Source organism: Bos grunniens, chromosome 3, assembly GCF_055505025.1.
Source record: "Bos grunniens cultivar Pamir isolate PY7600 chromosome 3, Bosgru_T2T1.0, whole genome shotgun sequence".
NCBI lineage: Eukaryota > Metazoa > Chordata > Mammalia > Artiodactyla > Bovidae > Bos > Bos grunniens.
In genome coordinates, this window is record NC_141167.1 from 91,953,040 (window position 1) to 91,979,384 (window position 26,345).

Genomic DNA, 26,345 nt, shown 5'->3' on the forward strand with positions numbered 1-26,345 from the left:
TCCTGATTTATTGCCCTCTCCCTTGTGGGTCTTTGTGTGCATTCTTCCAGCATTTGTTTTGGCTTTTGCTTAGAACTGATGATAGGGAATGACATATGGAATGAAAGTGATAAAAGCTCATGCATGTAACAGTTGGTCAAAGAAAAGGTGAAAAGCTAGGAAATGATGGAGGCATGATAATGAGGAATGATGCTGATCCAGGTAAAAGGAGAGAAAAGCACTATCCCTTGGTTTTGCTGAATAAAGATCTAGTATATGAAGAAAATGAGAGACAGGACGATGGTTATGTGTGGATAAGGGAGGAAACAGAAATGAAACCTCAAACCCTCCTTCCCTCATAATTGTTGTGTAAGTGGTTAAGGCATTTGCTCTTCTCCCAGAAGAGTCTCTGGGTTGACTCTTGAAAATCAGAAAAATTAGGGGTGAAGTCTTTTACCCATTATTTCTAAATCCTGCAAACTTTCATCCTCCTTTTAAAATAAAAAAACTGAGGTGAAATTCGCATAACAAACAACTATTTTTAAGTGTACAATCCAGTGGCATTTAATGCATTCACAGTGTTGTGCACCGCCACCTCGCTCTGGAGTCACTTTCCCGCTCTTGGCTGCAGTGCACAGGCTTCTCACTGTGGTGGCTTCTCTTGTTGGAGAGCACAGGCTCTAGGCACACAGGCTTCAGTAGTCGTGGTGCACAGGCTTTAGTTGCCTACAGGATTTTTCCGAACCAGGGATCAAACCAATTTCCCCTGCATCGGCAGGTGAATTCCTATCTGCTGTGCCACCAGGGAAGTCCTTGACTCTTTCTCTTTAACCCCACAGGCATAGTCTTCACCCAAGCTCATGTTCGGCCAAAGCCATCCCTTCTGCTGGAACCCAATCCTCAAAATGACCTATTGTGATCCAAAAAGAAAACAAGATGTAGACTTGAGAGCAAGTAAGTCAGATTCCTGCCTGCAATCAGGCAGTAACCAACCCAGTAACCAACCTAACTTTAATGGGGAGATGCTGGGGAAGGAGAGTAATGTGGATGCAGTGAGGTGACACAGCCTTCTCACAATATATAGAAGGGATGTTCATGATGATATGGAGAGTCCTTGCTCACCTGATTATCCTGGGCAGCTTCCAAATGTGCATGGGTGATTCCGTTTTCAATTTTGTATATCATGCTCTTCTCTGCGGCCTTGTACGGATGATAACCACTTCTTCCCAAGAGTGTACCTGTCATACTTGAGCTAATATCCCTTATATATGATAACATAATGGCATATTTATTCCTCTGTTCACATTTTACATGAAAAATGTACTTAAGATAGTTACTAAAAACAAAGACTGATGCCCCATTTGAGCACAAGACAGCCATGGTAGCTCCAGACCTTGGGTATTCATCCTTTTGTCTTAGCCAAAAGACAGAGAAAGGAGCAAAAGAAAATTTTCTCTTTATGCAAAAATAAACAATTCCCTAAGAGCCTCCCAGAAGACTTCCTTTCATGTTTCATTAACCAGAACTGTGTCTTGTACCCACTCCTAGACCAATCATTGGCAAGGAGAAATGGTATCACCAGATTGATTTAGACGTATTGTGATTTATCCCCTGATTTGGGGGTGGGAAAGGGCTTCTTGGTGGCTCAGATGATAAAGAATCTGCCTGAAATGCAGGAGACCCAAGTTCAATCCCTCAGTCGGGAAGATCCCCTGGGGAAAGGAATGGCTGCCTACCCCAGTATTCTTGCCTGGAGAATTCCAAGAACAGAGGAGCCTGGCAGGCTACAGTCTGTGGGGTCGCAAACAGTCAGACATGACTGAGTGGCTAACACTTTCATTTTTTCACTTAACGGAGAGGAACTTAGCTTCCTTGAAATCAAAGGATCTTCCTTCTACCTGAATGAAACTGGGATTCTATTAATAGGGAAGAACGAATCTAGGGGATGGAGTTTAGATAAGTGTGACAGTGTTAGTCTCTTAGTTGTGTCCAACTCTGTGTGACCCTATGGACTGTAGCCCGCCAGTCTCCTCTGTCCATGGAATTCTCCAGGCAAAAATACTGGAGTCAATAACTACGCCCTTCAGTCAGTTCAGTTCAGTTCAGTCGCTCAGTCGTGTCCAACTCTTTGCGACCCCATGAATCGCAGCACACCAGGCCTCCCTGTCCCTCACCAACTCCCGGAGTTCACTCAGACTCAGGTCCATTGAGTCGGTGATGCCATCCAGCCATCTCATCCTCTGTCGTCCCCTTCTCCTCCTGCCCCCAATCCCTAACAGCATCAGGGTCTTTTCCAATGAGTCAACTCTTCGCATGAGGTGGCCAAAGTATTGGAGTTTCAGCCTCTATCATTATATGTAGAATCTAAAAAATAATACAAATGAATCTAAATACGGAACAGAAACAGATTCACAGATCTAGAAAATAAATTTATGTTTACCAAAGGGGAACTAAGGGGGAGGGATAAATTAGGAGTATGGGATTAACAGATATAAACTTCATGCATTGTGCTCAATTGTGTCTGACTCTTTGTGAACCCATGGACTATGGCCCACCAGGCTCCTCTGTCCATGGAATCTTCCAGGCAAGAATAGTGGAGTGGGCTGCCATTTCCTCCTCCAGGGGATCTTCCTGACCCAGGGATTGAACCCCAGTCTCCTGCATTTCCTGGATTGGCAGATGGTTTCTTTACCACTGTGCCACTTGGGAACTCACAACAGATATAAACTACTATACATAAAATAGATAAGCATCAAGGATTTACTGTGTATCACAGGGAACTATATTCAATATCTTATAATAACCTATAATGGAAAATAATCTGAAAAACATATGTATGTAATTGAATCACTTCACTGCACACCTGAAACTAACACAATATTGTAAATCAAGTACACTTCAATAAAAAAAAAAAAATTATTACCCAGTGAGGAACAGGGACATCATCTAACTTTGGGTGTGATATTCTGAGAAGCACACAATATCATTATTCTGCAACAGATGTGGGTTTGATCCCTGGGTCAGAAAGATCCCCTGGTGGAGGAAATGGCAATCCACTCCAGTATTCTTGCCCGAAAAATCCTATAGACAGAGGAGCCTGGAAGGTTATAGGCCAAAGAGCCAGACACAACTGAGCAACTAAGCATGTAAATGTTAAAGCAAGAGGGTCAAAAGGTTAATTAGTAAATCTGAGTAAAGGGTTATATTATTATTATTATTATTATTGCAACTTTTCTATGAGTTTGAAATTATTTGAAAATTAAAAGTTTTCTGGAGTCTAGATTTAAAAAAATCAGCGAAGGAGACATTCCTGGTGTTCCAGTGGTTAGGAATACATTTGTCAATGCAGGAGACCTGGGTTTGATCCCTGATCTGGGAAGATTCCACATGCTGCAGAGCCACTAAGCCCACGTGCCAGAACAAATGAGCCCACGCTCTAGAGCTCATGCTACACAACAAGAGAAGCCACGGAAAGGAGAAGCCTATGCACCGCAACTAGAGAGCAGCCTTCTTTCACTGCAACTAGGGAATGCCAATATGCAGCTATGGAGACCCAGCACAGACAAAGATAAATAAATCAACATAAAAAGTCTTGAAAGAAATCAAAGATGACACAAATAAATGGAGAGATATACCATGTTCTAGGATTGGAAGAATCAATATTTTGAAAATGATTATACTACCCAAAACAACCTACAGAGTCAATTCAGTCCCTATGAAACTACCAATGGTATTTTTCACAGAACTAGAACAAAAATTTTCACAATTTGTATGGAAACATGAAAGACCCCATCAGCCAAAGTAATCTTGAGAAAGAAAAACTGAGCTAGAGGAATCAATCGTCCTGACTTCAGACTATACTACAAAGCTACAGTCATCAGGAGAGCATGGTACCAGAACAGAAACAGGAATATAGACCAATGGAACAAGATAGAAAGCCCAGAGATAAATCCACACACCTCTGAGCACCTTAGCTTTGACCAAGGAGGCAAGAATATACAATGGAGAAAAGAGCCTATACAATAAGTGGTGCTGGGAAAACTGGAGAGCTGCATGTAAAAGAATGTATCCAGAACACTTCCTAACACTATATACAAAAATAAACTCAAAGTGGATTAAAGTCTTAAATGTAAGGCCAGAAACTATAAAGCTCTTAGAAGAAAACACAGGCAGTACACCTTTGATACACATCCCAGCAAGATCTTTGACCCGCCTCCTAGAATAATGGATTAAAAACAAAAATAAACAGATGAGATTTAATTAAATTTAAAAGCTTCTGCACTGCAAAGGAAACAATAAACAAGATTAAAAGACAACCCTAAGAATGGGAGAAAATAATTGCAAACTAAAACAACTGACAAAGTATTAATCTCCGGAAAATACAAAACAGTTCATACAGCTTATACAGCTTATACAGTGAACTAAAATGGACCAGAATAGGCTAATTAATTCAGATGACCATTATATCTACTACTGTGGGCAAGAATCCTTTAGAAGAAATGGAATAGTCATCATAGTCAACAAAAGAGTCCGAAATGCAGTACTTGGGTGCAGTCTCAAAAACGACAGAATGATCTGTTTCCAAGGTAAACCATTCAATATCACAGTAATCCAAGCCTAAGCCCCGACCAGAAATGCTGAAGAAGCTGAAGTTGAATGGTTCTATGAAGACCTACAAGACTTTCTAGAACTAACACCAAAAAAAGATGTCCTTTTCATTATAGGGGACTAGAATGCAAAAGTAGGAAGTCAACAGATATCTGGAGTAACAGGAAAATTTGGCCTTGGAGTACAAGATGAAGCAGGGCACAGGCTAACAGAATTTTGCCAAGAGAATGAACTGGTCATAGCAAACACCCTTTTCCAATAACACAATAGATGATTCTACACATGGACATCACCAGATGGTCAATACCAAAATCAGACTGATTATATTCTTTGCAGTCGAAGATGGAGAAGCTGTATACAGTCAGCAGAAACAAGACCAGGAGCTAACTGTGGCTCAGATCATGAACTCCTTGTTGCCAAATTCAGACTTAAATTGAAGAAAGTAGGGAAAACCACTAGGCCATTCAGGTATGACCTAAATCAAATCCCTTATGCTTATACAGTAGAAGTGACAAACAGATTCAAGGGATTAGATCTGATAGACAGAGTGCCTAAAGAACTATGGATGGAGGATTGTAATGCTGTACAGGAGACAGGGATCGAGACTATCCCCAAGAAAAAAAAATGCAAAAAGGCAAAATGACTGTTTGAGGAGGCTTTACAAATAGCTGAGAAAAGAAGAGAAGCGAAAGGCAAAGAAGAAAAGGAAAGATATACCCATCTGAATGCAGAGTTCCAAAGAATAGCAGGGAGAGCTAAGAAAGTCTCCCAAAATGATCAATGCAAATGAATAGAGGAAAACAATAGAATGGGAAAGACTAGAGATCTCTTCAAGAAAATTAGAGATACCAAGGGAACATTTGATGCAAAGATGGGTACAATAAAGGGCAGAAACGGTATGGACCTAACAGAATCAGAAGATATTAAGAAGAGGTAGCAGGAATACACAGAAGAACTATACCAAAAAGATTTTAATGACCCAGATAACCACGATGGTGTGATCATTCACCTAAAGCCAGACATCCTGGAATGTGAAGTCAAGTGTGCCTTAGAAAGCATCACTACGAACAAAGCTAGTGGAGGTGATGGAATTCCAGCTGAGCTATTTCAAATCCTAAAAGATGATGCTGTGAATGTGCTACACTCAATATGAGAGCATTTGGAAACCTCAGCAGTGGCCACAGGACTGGAAAAGGTCAGTTTTCATTCCAATCCTAAAGAAAGGCAATGCCAAAGAATGTTCAAACTACCACACAACTGCACTCATTTCACAAGCTAGCGAAGTAATACTCAAAATTCTCTAAGCTAGGCTTCAACAATATGTGAACTGAGAACTTCCAGATATTCAAGCTGAATTTAGAAAAGGCAGAGGAACCAGAGATCAAATTGCCAACATCAGTTGGATCATAGAAAAAGCAAGAGAATTCCTGTAAAACATCTACTTCTGCTTCATTGACTACGCTAAAGCCTTTGTGCTGATCACAACAAACTGGGAAATTCTTAAAAGAGATGTGAATACCAGACCGCTTTACCTGCCTCCTGAGTAATCTGTATGCAGGTCAAGAAGAAACAGTTAGAACCAGACATGGAACAATGAACTGGTTCACAATTAGGAAAGGAGTACATCAAGGCTGTATATTGTCACCTTGCTTATTTAACTTATATGCAGAGTGCATCATGCAAAATTCCGGGCTGGATGAAACACAATCTGGAATCAAGATTACCAGGAGAAATATCAATAACCTCAGATATGCATATGACACCATCCTTATGGCAAAAAGCAAAGAGGAACTAAAGAGCCTCTTGATGAAAGTGAAAGAGGAGAGTGAAAAAGTTGGCTTAAAGCTCAACTTTCAGAAAACGAAGATCATGGCATCTGGTCCCATCATTTCATGGCAAATAGATGGGGAAACAATGGAAACAGTGACAGACTTTATTTTCTTGGGCTCTAAAATCACTGCAATGGTGACTGCAGCCGTAAAATTAAGACGCTTGCTCCTTGGAAGAAAAGCTATGACAAACCTAGACAGGTTTGGAGAAAAGGGAACCCTGCAGCACTGTTGGTGGGAATGCAAACTGATATAGCCAGTATGGAGAGCAGTATGGAGATTCATTTAAAAACTAGGAATAAAATTACCATGTGACCCAGCAATCCCACTACTGAGCATACACCCTGATGAAATCATAATTGAAAAAGACACATGTACCCCAATGTTCACTGCAGTGCTATTTACGATAGCTAGGGCATGAAAGCTGCTGAGATGTCCATTGACATATGGATAAAGAAGCTGTGGTACATATATACAGTGGAATATTACTCAGCCATAAAAAAGAATTTGAGTCAGTTCTAATGAGGTGGATGAACCTAGAGCCTATTATACAGAGTGAAGTAAGTCAGAAAGAGAAAAACAAGTATCAGATGTTAACACATACATATGGGATCTAGAAAGATGGTACTGATGAACCTGCAGTTCATAGTGCAGGACGCACACATAGTGAAGAGACTCATGGACACAGTGAGGGAAGGAGAGGGTGGGACAAACCGGGAGAGCAGCATTGAAACATATACATTACCATATGGACAACAGAGAGTAGTCATTTGCTCTATGAAAAGGGAACTCAAGGGGTGGGACTGGGCAGGAGATGGGAGGGAGGTTTAAGAGGGAGTAGACATACATATACCTATGGCTGATTCATGTTGATATAGGGCAGAAACCAACAAAATTGTAAAGCAATTATCCTCCGGTTAAAAATAAATAAATTTTAAAAATCAGTGAGGATTCTCTCTTGTTCTTTCAAAAAATTTCCCACGTTTTGCCCTCTATTCTTCACTTCAGTCTTTCACTCTCATCTGGTTTTTCCAGTTTTGCAACTGTTGGTTTCTACTTGAAATCTTTTTTCTTCTTGGTCCCTCATATTTACTACTTGTGTAGGAAGTTTGCCTTAGTTTCTCTCAAGACAGCCTTTTGGTCAGCTTCTACTTGGCCTTATGCGCTGCAGCTCCTGTGGAAGAGACTTCTGGCCTACAATACTGAATCCAGGCTCCAAGCCCTAGAGGGGTATCATACCCTAGATGAGACATCAGTGCTTCCAACTGGCAACAGCTCCATCTCCCTCTCCAGCTGCCCTGAATTTGGGAGGAAATAGTTCACACGCGTGCCTGCTAAGTCATTTCAGCCATGTCTGACTCTTTGTGATCCTGTGGACTGCAGCCTGCCAGGCTCCTCTGTCCATGGGAATCTCCAGGCAACAGTACTGGAGTGGGTTGCTATGTCCTCCTCCAGGGGGTCTTCTCGACCCAGGGATCAGACCCACGTCTCTTCTCCTGTACTAGCTGGTGGGTCTTTAGCACTAGTGCCACCTGGGAAGCCCAACAGTTCACATATCTGCCCCCTTCTCTCCATGTTTTCTGCTTCATCAAACCCTCATCATAGTTTTCTAAGTACGCACAGTTTCTCCAGTCTTTTCGCACTCCAGCCTGCCATCCTCCTCACTGCTACCAGTTCTCTCTTTAAAGCACACATTCCTTCATATTACTTGTCTGATTAAATTCTACTAGCTCTGCGTTGCCTTTCAAAATCTGACTCAACCCATTTTAGTTTCCAAATCCTGACATTCCTCTGCTGAACTGGGAGCTCCTTCAGAGCACAGACCACACCTTTTCTTCTTCGTATCTTTAATTCTAACACAGTGCCTGGCACACAGAAGATACTCAATAGATTTCTGCTGAATGAACAAATCAACTTTAGTTAAACTCTGAAACTTCTTTGAGCAGACCATGTTTAAATATCACCTTCTCTGATGGTGAATGACAGTCTTGACACTGTCCTTCAAAACTTCTTCAGGTAAATATATTTCTTCATGGAAATACATCACCCATGCATCCCCTTCCCACCACTACACTGTCAAATTTTCTGAGGGAAAAGACCATGTCTTATTCATCTCGCATCTGACTGAGGGTCTAGGAGAGTAACCTGCCATTGAGCAGGCAGACTTTGTTGGATGGATATAGATATTAGAGAGGGGAAAATACCAGATTTTAAAAGGTCTCCATATAGTGAAACTGACTGAGGAAATGACCAAAGAACAATGAAAATGATATCAACAAGTATAAACAAAGAGTGTACAAGAAGTGAAGTAGTCAAATGATGATGCATGACTGAATAACTAGAATTAAGTGGGAGTTAATCAGAAAAGGCATCCTCAGGGCAAATTTTGAGATGTGTTTGACAAGCAGAAAGGGACATAATGTTCTATTCTCCTACCAGGAGCTTAGAGGCCTGTCATGCAGTTGGGTTGAACCAAAGCACAGTAAGCAATTAGTGTATTGGAAGCCTGCTTTTCAAGTGAGATCTGCTCTTCCCTGGAGCTCAAGCCCTGCCTTTCTCCTGGCTCCCCAAGCAGCCCTGTTGGCCCACTCTCCATGTCTCGATGTTCCCCAGGTCAGCCCAGTGTAGCCCTTCATGTCCTCCAAGTTTCTGTTAAAATAAGTAACCAAAATTCCCCTGTGGAATTAACATTCTTGCTAACCCTGGTTCTCTAGGGTAATAAACTTTACTCTTCCCAATAGAACTGTTCTAGCATTGTTAAGGCAAGAGAGAAATCCAAAGGCTGCATAACCACTTGAGTACATCTTCACAAAAATGATCTCTTTGATCCAAAGAGGTTTAACAAGGGACTTCCCTGTTGGTCCAGCTGCTAACACTCCACACTCCCAATGTGTGGGACCTGGGTTTGATCCCTGATCAGTGAACTAGATCCTGCATGTCGCAACCAAAATATCCCACATGCCCCAACTAAGGTCTGGTGCAGCCAACTAAATAAATAAATATTAACAACATCCACTTTTGCGTCATTGACTATGCTAAAGCCTTGTGCGGATCACAATAATCTGTGGAAAATTCTTAAAGAGATGGGAATATCAGACCACCTTACCTGTCTTCTGAGAAGCCTGTACGCACGTCAAGAAGAAACAGTTAGAACCAGATACGGAACTGACGGGTTCAAAATTAGGAAAAGAGTACAACAAGGCTGTATATTGTCACCCTGCTTATTTAACTTATATGTAGAGTACATCATTCAAAATGCTAGGCTGGATGAATCCCAGGCTGGAATCAAGATTGCTGGGAGAAATATCAACAACCTCAAATAGACAGGTGATACAACTCTAATGGCAGAAAGTGAAGAGGAACTAAAGAGCCTCTTGATGAGGGTGAAAGAGGAGAGTGAAAAAGCGGGCTTGAAACTCAACATTCAAAAAACTAAGATCATGGCAACCAGTACCATCACTTCATGGCAAATAGAAGGGGAAAAAGTGTAAACAGTGACAGATTTTCTTTCCCTGAGCATCAAAATCACTACAAAAGGTGACTGCAGCCATGAAATTAAAAGGCTTGCTCCTTGGAAGGAAAGCTATAACAAACCTAGATTGTATATTAAAAAAGCAGAGACATCACTTTGCTGACTAAGGACTGTATAGTCAAAGTTATGGTTTTACCAGTAAGCACATAAGGATGCGAGAGTTGGACCATAAAGAACGCTAAGCACCGAAGAATTGATGCTTTGGAATTGTGGTGCTGGAGAAGACTCTTGAGAGCCCCCTGGACTGCAAGAAGATCAAACCAGCCAATTCTAAAGGAAATAAACCCTGAATATTCATGAGAAGGACTAATGCTAAAGCTGAAGCTCAAATACTCTGGCCACCTGATGCAAAGAGCCAACTCACTGGAAAACACTGATGCTGGGAAAGACTGAAGGCAAAAGGAGAAAGAGGCAGCAGAGGATAAGATGGTTAGATAGCATCACCAACTCAATGAACATGAATTTGAGCAAACTCTGGGAAATAGTGGAGGACAGAGGAGCCTGGGGTGTTGCAGTCTATGGGGTCACATCAGACACGACTTCAGTTCAGTTCAGTCGCTCAGCCGTGTCCGACTCTTTGCGACCCCATGAATTGCAGCACGCCAGGCCTCCCTGTCCATCACCAACTCCCGGAGTTCAAACTCACATCCATCGAGTTGATGATGCCATCCAGCCATCTCATCCTCTGTTGTCCCCTTTTCCTCCTGCCCCCAATCCCTCCCAGCATCAGAGTCTTTTCCAATGAGTCAACTCTTCGCATGACTTAGGGACTGAATAATAACAACAAAACCCAAAGAGGTAAAATGACTGGGACCTGAGGACTGTAACCTGATAGTACAATCTTATTTTAGCTACATCTGCCCTCTCCTTAAAGAGTACCAGCATTCTAAGTCACTTCAGTCATGTCCAGCTCTTTACCACCCTATGGATGGTAGCCCACCAAGCTCCTCTCTCCTCCAGTATTCTCCAGGCAAGTACAACGGAATGGGTTGCCATGCCTTCCTCCAGGGATCTTCCTGACCCAGGGATGGAAGCCACATCTCTTAAATCTCCTGCATTAACAAGTGGATTCTTTACCACCAGCGCCATCTGGGAAGCCCCCTTAAAGAGTATATGCAAGTAAATACCATAATTCTGTACAGTCACTTTCTAGGGCTCAGATCCTTGCTGCCTCCAGAACTTGTGGGAAGGAAAAAAATAAACTGTCTGCCTAAAAATGTCCCACACTTTAGGAATCAGAGCATTTTACACACCAAGAGGTATATCTGAAGACTTTCAGAATCTCTTGGCCAAGGGAGATGGCAACTGTCTTTCTTTTAGGATAACCTAGTTTTCAGGCAGTGTTTATTTTTTCCAGAACGTTGCATTCCTTTTCCTGAACACCCGGTTTTACTATCTCCTGGTAGAGGAGAGAAAATTATGGTAGTATGAGCTCACTGGAGCGCTTGAGGGGTAGGGTTCAGAGTACAACTATTCTTTCTCACCTCCTGTTGCAAACCCAGCTTCCCAAGGAGGGAATGAAAGAGCCCCCTCAGGGAGTCTTGATGGGGGTGGAGGCTCACAGATCCCATACACATCTGCCAAGTAGCTAGAACGTCTCTAGATAGCAAGGAAACATTAAAGCCTAAACTTGGGTCATTCCTCACCAGCTGCCTCCCCGCGCGCTGCTCAGTCTCTGGAGGTGTCACACTAGGCGGTGGTGATGTCACACTGGCGGGGATGACATTTTAAACCTGGACCTCACACCGACACTAGGCACCTTAAGTCACCTCGGTGTTGGCCGTGCGGAGGGGGCGGGGAGATGACCCCAGCACTCTATCCACGCTGGCTCCCCACGGAGGTCCACCCACTCCCACTTCCACTCCCACCCGTAATATGAGGTCGTCGTAATCCTCCCGCTCTCCCGGACTTCCGCCTCAGTAGGTGTCATGGCGCGGGACCCGGGACTAGTTCCCGTGAGGCGGGGCGGGCCGGATGAGGGCGGACGCTCGGCGCTCAGCTTGTCGGGTCTGGCGACAACCGCGGCTGCGGAGCTAGGGGCCCGGCGGTGGCCCCGGACAGCAGCGGGAGGCCGAGGAGGGAGCGCGCGGGTCTGAGGCGGCGGCGGCGGCGGAGGGGGGCCGGGCGGTGGAGCGGGCGGGAGGCTGAGAAGGCTCCCCTCGCGGGACGGGCGCGGGGACGGCTCCGGGGGGCGGGGGCCGGGGCCCGGGCCGGCTCGCGCAGGGGGTATGATGACCCGGCGGCGGGGCCCCGGATCTCGTCTCCTCCGCCGCCTCCTCACGGCAGCCCCAGCTCGCGGCTGAGAACCAGAAGACACACCGGCGGTGAGTCGAGGCGGGAGAGCGGGCGGGCAGGGGCCTTGGCGGGGAGCGATCTCTTATCGGGTCTCCGAGGCGGGGCCGGGCTGGCCACGGGCTCTCCGGGGCGCCCGGCCTTGCGGGGGGCGCCTCCCTCGGCAGCCCCCACCCGGGACCCGGCGCCAAGCCCTGTGGCCCGGCCGCTCCCGGCCGCGGAGGGGATGGCGTTCCCAAGAAAGTGGGGAGGCTGTGGGCTTGTTTTCGGGGCAACTCCTGTGTCCTGCCACTTCTCTCCTGGGCGTGTTGTTGTCCTCAGATGACAGGGGGCCTCCTGGCGTCTCCTCACCCGGCCGGTTTTTCCTCGGGTGTCGTGGCCGGTTCCCAGTGTATGGCTTGCGCGTGTGAATTTCACAGCTCTGCTTAGCGCCTTGGTTTGGGGCTATCTGTGCTGTTGGGGACAAGGAAGCGGTGTCTGGAACGGACGGCGGCGGCGGGGTGGGTGTGGAAGCCCTCCTATCCTCTCCGCTTGTGTTCTTTAATCGTTAGCTTGATAAATCGTGATGGTGGTGGAGACTACGTGGGACCGGCCAACCTAAATGTATATCTGTGTTAGGTAGATCTAGAAGTCTGGCTCAAAGGGAAACTTTTGCTGTTTGTCGCCACTTTACCAAAGCTTTCGTTAAAAAAAAAAAAAAAAGTCCGGGGGGTGGGGTGGGAGGAAACCACCAAAACTCTTGGGTGAGCCTCCGCGCCCCAGCCCCCCACCCCCACCGCCGCCCCGGTGTTCACAGGTCTGTGGGAAAGAGGCCGTTTTTGTGCCTAGCAACCGAGACCAGGGACTCAGTCTCCAAGAGCACTGGTCTAACCTCCAGTTTGTTGTGGTGACAAACCGTAAGGTTTGGCCTGTGTTTACGCTGGGCGCGCTTTCTTTCCTGTTTAGGTGGGGGAAGGGAGGAGGGGCTAGAGAAGGGGGGGAAAAAACAGCCCCAAGCTCGAGTGTGTCTTTTTTCCAATTAAACCATTGATTATGTTGCAGATTCTCTTTTTGAGGCAACTCTAGGTGCTTTTTTCCTTTGGGAATTTTCAGTCACTGTATCAAATTGTTAATTTCAGCTATAGACTCTTCTGCCCAATCCTTCCTTTATCTTATTTGTTTCCTAGTAACTGATGAAAACAGCAGCATGGCTTCCTGCTCCTGGTGAAATGGGGTTAAATTAAGTGGCTGATGCCCTCAGCAAAACCTACAATTTTGTTCTTGTTTGTGTAAAGCTATTTTTGATTCCTGGTCTGTAGTGTAGTTTTTTTTTTTTTAAGATTATAGAGAATGCAAATCATTACCAGCTCTTTTTCATATGTAGGTCTAAAGCTTTCTGTAAAACATCTAAAAAATATACTAACAGGTCATTTTATATAGTTGTTAATGCAGCTGGTGATTTTGGAGATACATGTAATAATGTCCGGGTTCTGTGTTGTAGAACTGGTATGATGGTGTGAAGAAGGATATCATTGACTTTAAGACACTGTTCCCTGGCTTGAAGAATATTTTGGTAATGTACTTGTGGTTGCAACTGGAGGCAGGCAGGCCAGTAAAGCATCTTACCAGTAAAATGGTGAATGCGATCTTGTAAATATACTGACTCTGGTTAGTAATAAGACTTTAGCTGGTGATATCTTTATCCTATCTGGACATTGTAGTTTTATGGATTGCAGAGCAAGTTGATTGGTACCTTGAGATTGAAAACCAAACCAGAACTTTCTACTAACAGGGAAAAAAAAAAAGATAATCTCAGCATCCACAATTGTCTGGAAAATAGAATTCTTTTTTTCTGTGGTTTGGTTTTCATAAGCACAGCTTAGTCATTGGTTCTGTTGGTAGAAATCAGTGAGCCAAACCTGCCTTATGAACTTCTTACACTTGGAACTTGTGCAACTTGTTAGTTATATATTGTAACTGGTTCTTTTGTAATTTGAGGTAATTTTGCAAACATGAACTTCCTGATCGGCCCTTTTATTTTCATGACTGTATAAAGCAATCCATAATTTTTAAAGTTACAGTTATTAATTCCTCCCCACTATGGGGTCGCACAGAGTTGGACACGACTGATGTGACTTAGCAGCAGCAGCAGTTTCTTCCCTTAAATTTAATGCCATTCTGAACAGAAGTCATCAAAATAATTTTTCTTTCAAGTACCACTTCAACAGTAATTGATTTGCTTTTCGGTTCCTTTTTTGTTTTTATTTCTTGTTTCCAATCTCCCAACTCCCTAAATACCTTATGTATTTTTGTAGAGCATAATTTGACACTTAAAAAAATTTTACATCCTGTTTTTATATTTTTCTTTTTATGTGTCACATCAACTAAGCAACATTTTAAGTTCTTTGAAGATAGGGAAACTTAGGTGCATTTCTTTTGGCTTCTTTGGCACCCTTCTTTAAGGGTGCCTGGGACAATGCTTTCCCACCGTGCTTAATGAAAAAGAATCAGAAAACCTGAATTTTTTGACAGCATTACTGCTCATTAGCTCTGGGTAAAACTTGTGTGGCTTTCTTGGGTCTACTTTTTCTCATCTTGGAATTAGGGTGTTTTAGAAAGGGTCTTTAAAGGTCTATTTTAGCTGTAAGAATCCCTGTACTTTTTTTTGCCAGTGTCTTCTCCACTCAAATACTCTAAACAGTTTTTCATTTTTCCATATCCCCTGGAATACTTGCTCAAGTTAGCTCTCATCTGTAAGACCTTCATCTGCTTTCCATCTGTCAGACTGTTGTTACCTTACTTGAGTCCTATTTTCCTTAGGCCGTTTCTGGCTAAAGGTCCTCTCTTAGTGTTCGTGTTTCATATTGGCCTATGCTTTGTTAATCTGTCATTTTTCTTATGATAGAAACTGAGGTATAGCTTTCTTTATTGTAAACTTTATAGATCTTATAGACTGTCCTGTGCACATACTAGGTACCATTTTACCAAACACCAGAAAAACCTACTTTTCTTTTGTTCTGTTGCTTTAGGTTCGTCATTCCAGATAAATCTAAGAGAGCTATTGAAATTTAGGAAAAAAATTTCTTCCCTAGAAGGAAAGCACCTCAGCCAGTTTACCAAAATATTCCAAAATTGGTCTAAATGGCTGGCAATTACATAGAATTGTAGAGTTACTACTTTGTCAGCTAACACCACTATTCCACAGCCTGTTTTTGCATACTGGTTGGGGAACTGGCTCCTTTCACATGGTTCCATATGAAGGAAGTGCTACAGGAAAGGGGGTGGGGAACTTTGATTCAAATAGTGTCCTCAGGGCTTCAAGGTTATTTTTTTCTTCTGTATTACTATACTTAGAAAAGTATTCTCTTGTAGACAAGAGGCTGTAATTTTTATCATGTGTATTTCTCTAATTTAGTGAGAATGACTTCTGGGATCCCTTTATATATATGGAGAAATAACATGGTCTCTTTATAGTCATTCATTCTATCAAACATTTGACACATGCTGTATTCCATCCATTGTGATTGATGCTGGTGATACAAAGGAAGATGATACTCTGCTATTGACAATTGCCCTCTTAGAACTTGCAGTTCAGAAGGGAAGTCAACTTTTTTTTTTTTAGAAGTTAACTTTTAAATAAATAATTTCAAATAGTCATACTTAAAATAAAAATCCAGAGTGGCCCACAAGTCAGTATGTGTTCTGGCCCTTGTTTTCCTTTTTGGGTCTTTCTTCTGCTCCTTTTTGATGGGCAGGGGACTCTGCTCTATATGATCATTCAGGTACCCGTGTTCTTTCCATCTTGCTGCTCTGCCCTCCCTCGAGTGTTGTCTCATGGCAGAAACTGGGTCTTCATGGGTTCCTCTTGGTGGAAAAGGAAGAGAACGCTATAAAGGCTCGTGTATCACTTTGTATTGGAGAGAGGGACTGGTAAATGGAGTCTGGCTTTGTGCATGGGGTGGAGGAGAGACTAAACTATAATCCAGACCAACAGTCTTGTGCCACACAGAAAACATGAGCTTTAAGTAGAGGCTGAAAGGATAAGTGGTAGTTAAAAGAAGGCTAACCGAGAGGGTAGAATGAAATTTAGAGAGACAATGTTATGTGTGAAGGAACTGAGGCAGAAGTCAAGTTTAGACCAGAGATATTTAGAACTACTGGAAAAGGGAGTGCTGCGGGAAAGAGTCTAGTGAAATGAGGCTACAAAATAGTCAGGGTCCAGAGCTTACAAAGCCTGACAATCTAAATTAGAGATTTTGGACTTTATTCTAAAATTTTAAATGGGACATAGATATGCATTTGTAAAAGCTTTGATTGTAAGGTGAAGAATGAATTGGAGAAGGGAGCTTAAAAAGAAGGCCAAAGAGTACCATTAGGGGAGACAGGTTAGGCAGTTGAAGCAAGCAGTGCAGGGTGTACAGTAGGGGTGGAGTGAGAGATATTTGGTGTTCCAGTGGGAGAGTTTTCTTCCCAGTCTTACCTTTTTTTTACAGAATTTGTATTCTTATTTACCCACTGAATACTCTTTCTGTATCAGTGTACTGGAGAATATGTACATCTGTGTACACGGCAGCTGAGGACAAGTTCTAGAGGGAGAAATCAGTATGTAGTACTGATTTTACAGTTATTTAGTTAACCAGTTGTTAAATTGTATCAAAAAGACAAAGGTGACATCAAGTAAAAGAGTTGGGAATTTATTGGTGTCTCAGGGAGAAGAAGGAAGTTACTGAAGACTAGGCAAAACATTGACCAACGGTTACTTTGATTGTCATACCCAGCAGTTTCATTCATAATTATAATATCTGAATTATTTATGGTAAGATTATCTACCTGTGGGCTTTCCTGGTGGCTCAATGGGTAAAGAATCTGCCAGCAATGCAGGAGACTGGGGTTCGATCCCTGGGTCAGGAAGATCCCCTGGAGAAGGAAATGGCAACCCACTTGAGAAACCTTGCTTGGAGAATTCCATGGACAGAGGAGCCTGGCAGGCTACAGAAGATGGAGTCACAAAGTCTGACACAACTGAGCAACTAACAGTTTCACTTTTCACTTATCTACCTGTAGTGCCCATAGGATGGTAGTGGTTGTTGCTTAGTTGCTAAGTCATGTCCAGCACTTCTTCAACTCTGTGCATGGTCTGTAGCCCGCCAGGCTCTTCTGTCCGTGGGATTTTCCAGGCAAGAATACTGGAGTGGGTTGCCATTTACTTCTGCAGGGGATCTTCGCCACCCAGGGAATGAACCTGTGTCTCCTGCACTGGCAGGCGATTCTGTACACTGAGCCACCAGGGAATCCTGCCCCTGAGGTCGGGCACCCCATTAATATTGTCAAATAGATGTGCCCATGGGAGGGAGGGGGGAAGCTGTTAATTTGACTGTTTTCGATAGCCTTGGATCCTGCTGCTAAGTCGCTTCAGTCATGTCCGACTCTGTGCGACCCCATAGACGGCAGCCTACCAGGCTCCTCCATCCCTGGGATTCTCCAGGCCAGAATACTGGAGTGGGTTACCATTTCCTTCTCCGCTGCGGAAAAGTGAAAAGTGAAAATGAAGTCGCTCAGTCGTGTCCGACTCGTAGTGACCCCATGGACTGCAGCCTACCAGGCTCCTCCGTCCATGGGATTTTCCAGGCAAGAGTACTGGACTGGGGTGCCATTGTCTTTTCCGGCTTGGATCCTAGCAAGACTCAATTCTCTTTTTAGTAATACATACAAGTACCAGTAGCCTTTTGGCTACCAGTTCTGGTTTGGGATTAATTCAGTGGGCAAGTTTGTCATTATATTTAGATACTTAAATCCTTGGAAAATCAGGTTTGAAATGCAAAGACTAGTTTACTGCTAGAGTCAAGAGGTGCAGCATTTTCAGGAAGTTAGCTTTTAATTTATTGGGAGCAGTTCTCATGTGAATTGAAAATATGTATAATATGCTCAACAGAGTGTGATACATAGTAAATTTTCCACAGATGTTAATCCTGTTGCATAGTTTTGTTTGGGAAGTCTCAGCCTAGGAAGAAAAGTGTCTCCCCATTTGCAAAGCAAATTTTGTGGGACATAGTATTTTGTGTCTAGAGCTGGCTGTTTTTAGCTGAGTTTCAAATGGTAAGTAAGAGTGTAGATTTTTCTAGGCAGTTTTGATTCTGTTTTTTTTTTCCCCCACATAGTGCTAGTTGAGGTCAGGATGAATGTCACCCACACTATAAGAGTTCTGGGTGGCAGACTGTTGACTGCAGTGTCACAGACCCTTGCCAGGGGTGGGGGAGGGGGGAGGCCACTGAAATTGTGGGTTGTTGTTTCCCTATGGGTGGACTTAAATTTGTCTTACTGGATGAGAATTATATTCATTTATATACTTGAACTTTCAGAACAGTTTCTTAGAACTTGTACTTTTTGCAATGCTCAGTGTGAATTTGAAGCCATCAGTATCTGTTATTTAGTTCATTGGGTGACAAGTTGTCATTACATTGCTCTGGTAAATAGAATATTTTTACAAAGTGTCTAGTTATGACCATACTTTAAAAATTTGTTGTTATATTTCATGAATTCTTTTCAGTGTTATTACTTTAAACCTCCATATTCCTAACATAGCTACAAACTGCAAATTTTGAATTCAGGTAGTTTTACAATACTCTTAGGTACAAGAAGCTTCCCTGGTGGCTCAGTTGGTAAAGCATCTGCCTGCAATGCGGGAGACCCGAGTTCAATCCCTGGAAGATCCCCTGGAGAAGGAAATGGCAACCCACTCCAGTACCCTTGCCTGGAAAATCCCATGGACAGAGCCTGATAGGCTACAGTCCATGGGGTTGCCAAGAGTCAGACACGACTGAGTGACTTCACTTTCACTTTTTCACTTTCAGGTATAAGAAGGTTGTGCTAAAAGATTTAGCAAATATATGATGGAACTGCTGCTGCTACTGCTAAGTCACTTCAGTCGTGTCCGACTCTGTGTGACCCCATAGACGGCAGCCCACCTGGCTCCGCTGTCCCCGGGACTCTCCAGGCAAGAACACTGGAGTGGGTTGCCATTTCCTTCTCCAACCATGAAAGCGAAAAGTGAAAGTGAAGTCGCTCAGTCGTGTCCGACTCTTAGCAACCCCATGGACCGCAGCCCACCAGGCTCCTCTGTCCATGGGATTTTCCAGGCCAATTTCAAAAATGTTTGATTTTATGATGTTATTTTTTCATATATTAATAGGTAAGTTTTGTAAAGGCACTACTTGATTTTAGTTTTTGTTTTATTATAGTTTGGTATTATGCCAGTGATATAGGTGGAACAAGATGATTTGTGAATTTGTAACCTAGGAGTTAAATTGCAATAATGTTGTTTTAATTTACACTTTTTTTTCTCTTCAAGGTTCTTATAAATTATGGAAACTCTTGTTGAAAGTAAATCCAGACAGCATTTTAGAAATTAAAGGTTGAGGTTCTTCCTTTCAGCTCTTTGGTCCAGTACAGATGGTTTTTAGCTACATTCAGGCACACAGAAACACACACTTTGCTTTTTTATGTTCTGTAACATCCCTTTGCCATGTTTCCTTCCTTTCCATGTATGTGTGTTTATTCTCTTATGACTAATAAAGCTACAGTCTATACTAGAGGGGAGACTTCCCCCATTATCGAAAGGACAGCACAGCTAAAAGAGAGGGATGTCAAAAAGCCAAAACAGAACAAGCATTTGAGTATCCTGGAGTTTAGCACAAGCAGTAGGGAGTGGAAATGAGGTTGGCTGGCAGTGGTCAAATCAAGCAGCAGATACTGAGTGTCTGTATATCGCCAGAGTGTGTGGCACATTCTGGTGACATAAGCTAAAGAGCAAGACAGGTACCGTCCCTGCGCTCATGGAACTTTTACAGGACCTGGGAGTATAACTTATAATTAAATAAGTAATTTAATGTCATAAGGTAGGAACAGCATGCTGTGGGAATGCAGTGGTGACGGAGTTTGTGAGAGAGAAGAAACAGTTTTCCTAACAGAAAGTCTCCCAGCATACTAGAGGGCCTCCCAAAAAATGCAAAAAGGGCAGCATGGCTGGAGTGGTAGAGCAATTGAAGTGAGGAGATTTTGTAAGACAGCAGCCAGATTTGGGAGGAGCTTTTTAAGACAGGTTGAGGATTTTTTACTTTATCTAAAGCAATGAAAGACCCTGGAGGCGGAAGGAAGGAGATAGTTAAGAAAGAGTAATCTTCCAGTCTACATGGTTTAAAAACAAAGATTCCCTGAGTGCATTCAAGATGAGTTTGGAGTCTCCTGGCAGTTTGCACTACAAAGGTTCCAATAAGGGTAGAGAAAAATGGCTGATTTGAAATATGCTTAGGAGGTGGAGTCCTGGTGGCTTCCCTGGGAAGCCACCCTCAGAGGGTAAAGCGTCTACCTGCAATGCGGGAAACCTGGGTTCGATCCCTGGGTCGGGAAGATCCCCTGGAGAAGGAAATGGCAACCCACTCCAGTACTCTTGCCTGGAAAACTCCATGGACAGAGGAGCCTTGTAGGCTACAGTTTATGGGGTCGTAAAGAGTCGGACAGGACTGACTTCACTTCACTTCACTTAGGAGATGGAGTGATAAGATTTGGTTATAGATTAGACATGGGGATTAAGAGAGGGTAGAAAGGGAGGGGAATGAGTCAGGATAATAATATTAAATGAGTTCTAGACACTAAGCCTGTCCTCTGTATTAAATCATTTAATTCTCAGAAGAGCCCCATAATATAGGTATTGCTGTCACCATTTTGTAGATTAGGAAACAGAGACTCCTTGCCACCTTGATTTCTGCTTGAGATATTGGATGTGTGGTAGTGTCTCTCAGTCGAGGTAAAAAAACTGGCTGTGGACGTCTTAGAAAGTAGCATTTGGGGCATGTTGAGTTGAGATGTCTCTAAGGGATCCAGATCGAAGTGTGAAATAAGGATTTGGAGCTGAAGAGGGGAGTCTGGGTTAGAGAACATTTACAAATAGAGAAACATAAATAATGCTGGAAAGTAGTAAAAAGAGGGAAACAAAAGAAGGAGGATTAGTATGAGCCCTGAGGCATCTGAGGGTTATATAATTGAGAAGGGAGAAGATAAATATGAAATGGTTTGTATGCTCAGTCAACTGGACATTTGTGCTCGGTTGTGTCTGACTCTTTGCAGCCTTACGGACTGTAGTCTGCCAGGCTCTTCTGTCCATGGAATTTTCCAGGCAAGAACACTAGAATGGGTTGCCATGCCCTTCTCCAGGGGATCTTCTCGACCCAGGGATGGAACCCACATCTCATGTCTCCTGCATTAGCAGGCAGATTCTTTACCACAGTGCCACGTTTGGACTTTAGTCAAAAGTCCAAATTAGTCCAAATGTGTAATTAGTCTTTGGGCTTATTGAGCTAGAGGTGTCTGTATATAAGTGGGCAATTCTTGTTACCTTTCCCCATATTTTTCTAAGGATGATTTCCCCAAGGTTCTTCAGAAGATCCTCTCTAGGTTTCACCTCATCCTGATTACTTTCTTCTGGTCGGTTTATCAGTGGTCCTTTTACAGTGCAGTGGACAGAGCTACTGTCTGCCACATTCTGGACACTACTTTTTCTGTGAATATAGTTTAAGATTGAATTCGCTTTTGAGGAGAGAGGAACATTATTACATGGGATTTCTCTTGCTAACAAAAGTGTGTTTTTCATATATGCTCCTGCTTAACCTTGTATCTCTTATTCTTGTGTTTTGTGCTAGCCAGATTTCAGACCTAAGTAGGAAGTCTGTATTTGTGTTAAATGTCATCAGCTAGGTTTACTTTATGGTTTCTGTTCTTGGTGATCCTTTTGGACCTGTTACTTAGCAATATTGAGTATCCTGCCCAAATTTGATTCATCTATGAATTTTATAGTTATTATATACCATCTATGTCTAAATTTAAATAATTGATTAAAAAGCTAATTAGGACAGGAATGAAGACAGCTGCTGGTGGTGCTGCTAAGTCGCTTCAGTCGTGTCCGACTCTGTGCGACCCCATAGACGGCAGCCCACCAGTCTTCCCTGTCCCTGGGATTCTCCAGGCAAGGACACTGGAGTGGGTTGCCAGTGGGAAACCACTGGAGTGGTTTCCTTCTCCAATACATGAAGGTGAAAAGTGAAAGTGAAGTCGCTCAGTCCTGTCTGACTCTTAGCGGCCCCATGGACTGCAGCCCACCAGGCTCCTCCGTCCATGGGATTTTCCAGGCAAGAGTACTGGAGTGGGGTGCCATTGCCTTCTCCAATGAAGACAGAGCTGTGGAATAAACTCTGAGGCCAAAGAGCTTGGTTTTGAATTCTAGTCCTGCACTTAAGAGCTGTCTTATTTGGGGCAAATTACTGTAACCACTCTCTGCCTTAGTTTCCTCATCTGTAGAGTGGAAGTAAGGATAGTATCCTTTTCCAAAGGTTGTGGTGAGAATTAATGTGTTTGAAGTGCTTAGACTACCTCTTGGTGCATAGTAGATGATCAGTCATCTAAGGCATTATTATTGATGTTGTTTTTATTTTATAAACCATCATAGATGTTCATACTCTTTAACAATCTGTCCCTATTATTGCTGAGTCTCAAAGAGTGATTCAGGATGTGTAATTAGACCAAAAAGTTTATCCTTCTTTAATGGGCAACAGGTTTTGGAAAATGTATAAAATAAAACGTCAGCCAGATACACATTTACTTGTGGGTTTTTCTGAACTGAAAATTTTCTACTGTACTAAGTGAGGAGTTGTATAAAATTAAGGGCTTAATTCCTCTTCCTCTTTCTCAATGTAGGTATGGCATCACAGCTGCAGGTGTTTTCCCCCCCATCAGTGTCGTCGAGTGCCTTCTGCAGTGCGAAGAAGCTGAAAATAGAGCCCTCTGGCTGGGATGTTTCTGGACAGAGCAGCAACGACAAATATTATACCCACAGCAAAACCCTCCCAGCCACACAAGGGCAAGCCAACTCCTCTCACCAGGTAGCAAATTTCAACATCCCTGCTTACGACCAGGGCCTGCTCCTCCCAGCTCCTGCAGTGGAGCACATTGTTGTAACAGCTGCTGATAGCTCGGCCAGTGCTGCTACATCAACCTTCCAAAGCAGCCAGACCCTGACTCACAGAAGCAACGTTTCTTTGCTTGAGCCATATCAAAAATGTGGATTGAAAAGAAAAAGTGAGGAAGTTGACAGCAACGGTAGCGTGCAAATCATAGAAGAACATCCCCCTCTCATGCTGCAAAACAGAACTGTGGTGGGTGCTGCTGCCACGACCACCACTGTCACCACAAAGAGTAGCAGCTCCAGCGGAGAAGGGGATTACCAGCTGGTCCAGCATGAGATCCTTTGCTCTATGACAAACAGCTATGAAGTCTTGGAGTTCCTAGGCCGGGGAACATTTGGACAGGTGGCTAAGTGCTGGAAGCGGAGCACCAAGGAAATTGTGGCTATTAAAATCTTGAAGAACCACCCCTCCTATGCCAGACAGGGACAGATTGAAGTGAGCATCCTTTCCCGCCTAAGCAGTGAAAATGCTGATGAGTATAATTTTGTCCGTTCTTATGAGTGCTTTCAGCATAAGAATCATACCTGCCTTGTGTTCGAGATGCTGGAACAGAACTTATATGATTTTCTAAAGCAGAACAAGTTTAGTCCACTGCCACTCAAGTACATCAGGCCAATCTTGCAGCAGGTGGCCACTGCCCTGATGAAGCTCAAGAGCCTTGGTCTAATTCATGCTGACCTTAAGCCTGAAAACATAATGCTGGTTGATCCAGTGCGCCAGCCCTACCGAGTGAAGGTCATTGACTTTGGTTCTGCTAGTCACGTTTCCAAAGCTGTGTGCTCAACCTACTTACAGTCGCGTTACTACAGGCAAGTGGCAGATGCTAAACAATATGTCTTAAACTAGAGATCTGTCTTTATATTTAGCATGTACTACAAAGGGCTACATATAACAATGAACTATTTACAGATTTCAGCACAGAATAGGGTAATATATTTCACTTTATTCCCTGTACGTAACATTATTTTATTTCTGAAATTTTAGCTCTAGAAAATTAATTCAGTCTGATTCTGAAATTTGTTCCTGGTTGAATTATTCTAGCATCTGGTTCCTTCTTGCTACCTTTATACATAATCTTCCCATTTTAAAGTATCTTTAAATATATAAGATATTTACTTAATTGTGATGAATTTGGGCCATATGCTGCTATTTTTTCCAGGTTCCAGTCTTGGCAGGTGAGATGCCTTGGAATAATTCCAAGTTTTAACTGTAGCATCCTTTTATTATTTTACGTTTTCTCTCTTGCATAATAGAATTGGATTAGATGATTGCTAAGATCTCTTCTTGTTTTAATATTCTCCATAGGTCTTTGAATTTATTTGCATATGAACTCATTTGGTTATCCTAAAATGGCCTTGACCCAAGCACTTTATACTTCAGTGATTTATATTTCCATATTGATACTTCTAATAAAGCTACCTTTTCAATACATAGTAATTATTGGAACAGAACTTAAATGCTAGTATACAGAATTTTGTCTGTACTATAATCAAGGAGCATTACTGAAAGGAGAAAATCTTTATATGAATTTTTATTTCTCAGTACCTCATTTATCTGTCTAGTTATTAATTAATTTTAGGGAATCTGATATTTATTTTAATGGTCATGCATTAAACAGATTGTACACACACCCAGTCAAGAAGTGAAACAGTAATAAAGATAACCCCCAAAATAAGTTTTGTCAAGTTTTATGTTTGGCTAATAAATTTTGAGGGAATAGAAATTCTGAACTAAGAATTTTATATTACATGTGAAAAAAATACAAGGATATTTTAACCTGTGCAGGGATTCAGAAAATACGCCATCTATATATTTTTTGTTTTTCTGATTGTGGTAAAACCTACCCAAAAGGAAGTTTAGCTCTTTAACACGTACCGTTCGGTGTTATGCAGTGCCTACACAGTGCCCTGTAGCCTTCCCCGCTATCCGCTTCTGAATTTTGTTTTCTGGCTCTGCTGGATCTTCATTGTGGCAGGCGGGCTCTTCATAGTTGCTTGGGCTTTTCTCCAGTTGCAGTGTGTGAGTTCATTAGTTGTGGCACCTGGGCTTAGGTGCCCCGAGGTGCATGTGATCTGCACTGTACTCAGACCGTAAAGAATCTGCCTGCAATGCAGGAGGCCTGGGTTTGATCCCTAGGTTGGGAAGATCCCCTGGAGAAGGGAATGGCAACCCACTTTAGTATTCTTGCCTGGAGAATTCCATGGACAGAGGAGCCTGGCGGGCTACAGTCAGTGAGGTCACAAAGAGTCAGACATGACTGAGCAACTAAGCTTGCACTCGCACACACACAAACACACATGGAATCTTAGTTCCCCCACCAGGGATGGAACCCATGTCCCCTGCATTGGCAGGCAGGTTCTTAATGGCTGGACCACCAGGGAAGTCCCTCCAAATTTTTTTTATCGCTCAAAACAGAAACTCTGTAACCATTAAGCAGTAACTACTCTATCCTCCTACACCCGCCACCCCAGTTACCTCTGTCTGATTTTCTGTCTCTGTGAATTTGTCTGTTCTAGATATTGCAGATAAGTGGAATCAAACAGTATTTGTCCTTTGGGTCTGACTTACTTCATTTAGCATAATGTCTTCAAGGTTAATCTCTGAAATTCTGTAGCATGTATTAGAATTTCATTCCTTTTCAGGACTGAGTATTTCATTGCATGAATATACCACATTTGACTTATCTTTCATCTGTTGATGAACACTTGGATTGTTTCTACATTTTTGGCTATTGTGAATAATGGTGTAATGAACATTCATATTCAAGTGTTTGAGTCCGTGTTTTCACTTTTTTGGGGGTATAAAACTACAATTAGAGTTGCTGGTTCATATGGTAATTACTTAAGCTGAGGAACCACTAAACTTTTCCTCAGCCACTGCATGATTTTTTATTCCCACCAGCCGTGCATGGGGATTCCAATTTCTCCACATACTAACAGTTGTTATTTTCTTTCTCTCTCCCTCTGTTTTTTGGATAATAGCCATCCTTATGTATGTGAAATGATATCTCAGATAGTTTTGATTTGTATTTCCCTAATAATTAGTGATGATTAATATCATTTCATGTGCTTTTGGGCCATCTTCTTTGGACAAGTCCTTTGTCCATTTTTG

The 26,345-nt window shown here is 42.8% G+C and overlaps 1 protein-coding gene and 1 long non-coding RNA gene across 22 annotated transcripts in view; one reads left to right on the forward strand and one right to left on the reverse strand.

The window, feature by feature from the left end:
• Nucleotides 1-517: 517 nt before the first annotated feature.
• LOC147376100 (uncharacterized) lies at nucleotides 518-11,861 on the reverse strand. 3 transcript variants are annotated; one of them, XR_015160733.1, is made up of 3 exons: nucleotides 11,595-11,861; nucleotides 1,102-1,240; nucleotides 518-889 (listed from the first exon to the last, which is right to left on the reverse strand). It is a non-coding gene; the product is annotated as an uncharacterized LOC147376100 (long non-coding RNA). The 3 variants fall into 3 exon arrangements; XR_015160731.1 differs by having other exon boundaries at nucleotides 1,102-2,343; nucleotides 11,595-11,731; XR_015160732.1 differs by lacking the exon at nucleotides 11,595-11,861 and adding an exon at nucleotides 2,903-4,176 and having other exon boundaries at nucleotides 1,102-2,343.
• HIPK1 (homeodomain interacting protein kinase 1) overlaps nucleotides 11,611-26,345 on the forward strand; it is a 54,572-nt gene continuing 39,837 nt past the window's right edge. For 6 of the 19 annotated variants that reach the window (XM_086391943.1, XM_086391932.1, XM_086391944.1 and 3 more), the window contains exons 1-3: nucleotides 12,137-12,272; nucleotides 19,071-19,408; nucleotides 22,966-24,043. In XM_086391943.1, the coding sequence (XP_086248069.1) occupies nucleotides 19,342-19,408; nucleotides 22,966-24,043 (1,145 nt within the window). In that variant the 5' untranslated portion in view covers nucleotides 12,137-12,272; nucleotides 19,071-19,341. Of the gene's footprint in view, nucleotides 11,868-12,136; nucleotides 12,273-19,070; nucleotides 19,409-22,965; nucleotides 24,044-26,345 lie in introns of those variants that run through there. The other 13 variants (XM_086391946.1, XM_086391934.1, XM_086391947.1 and 10 more) reach the window with 5 other exon arrangements.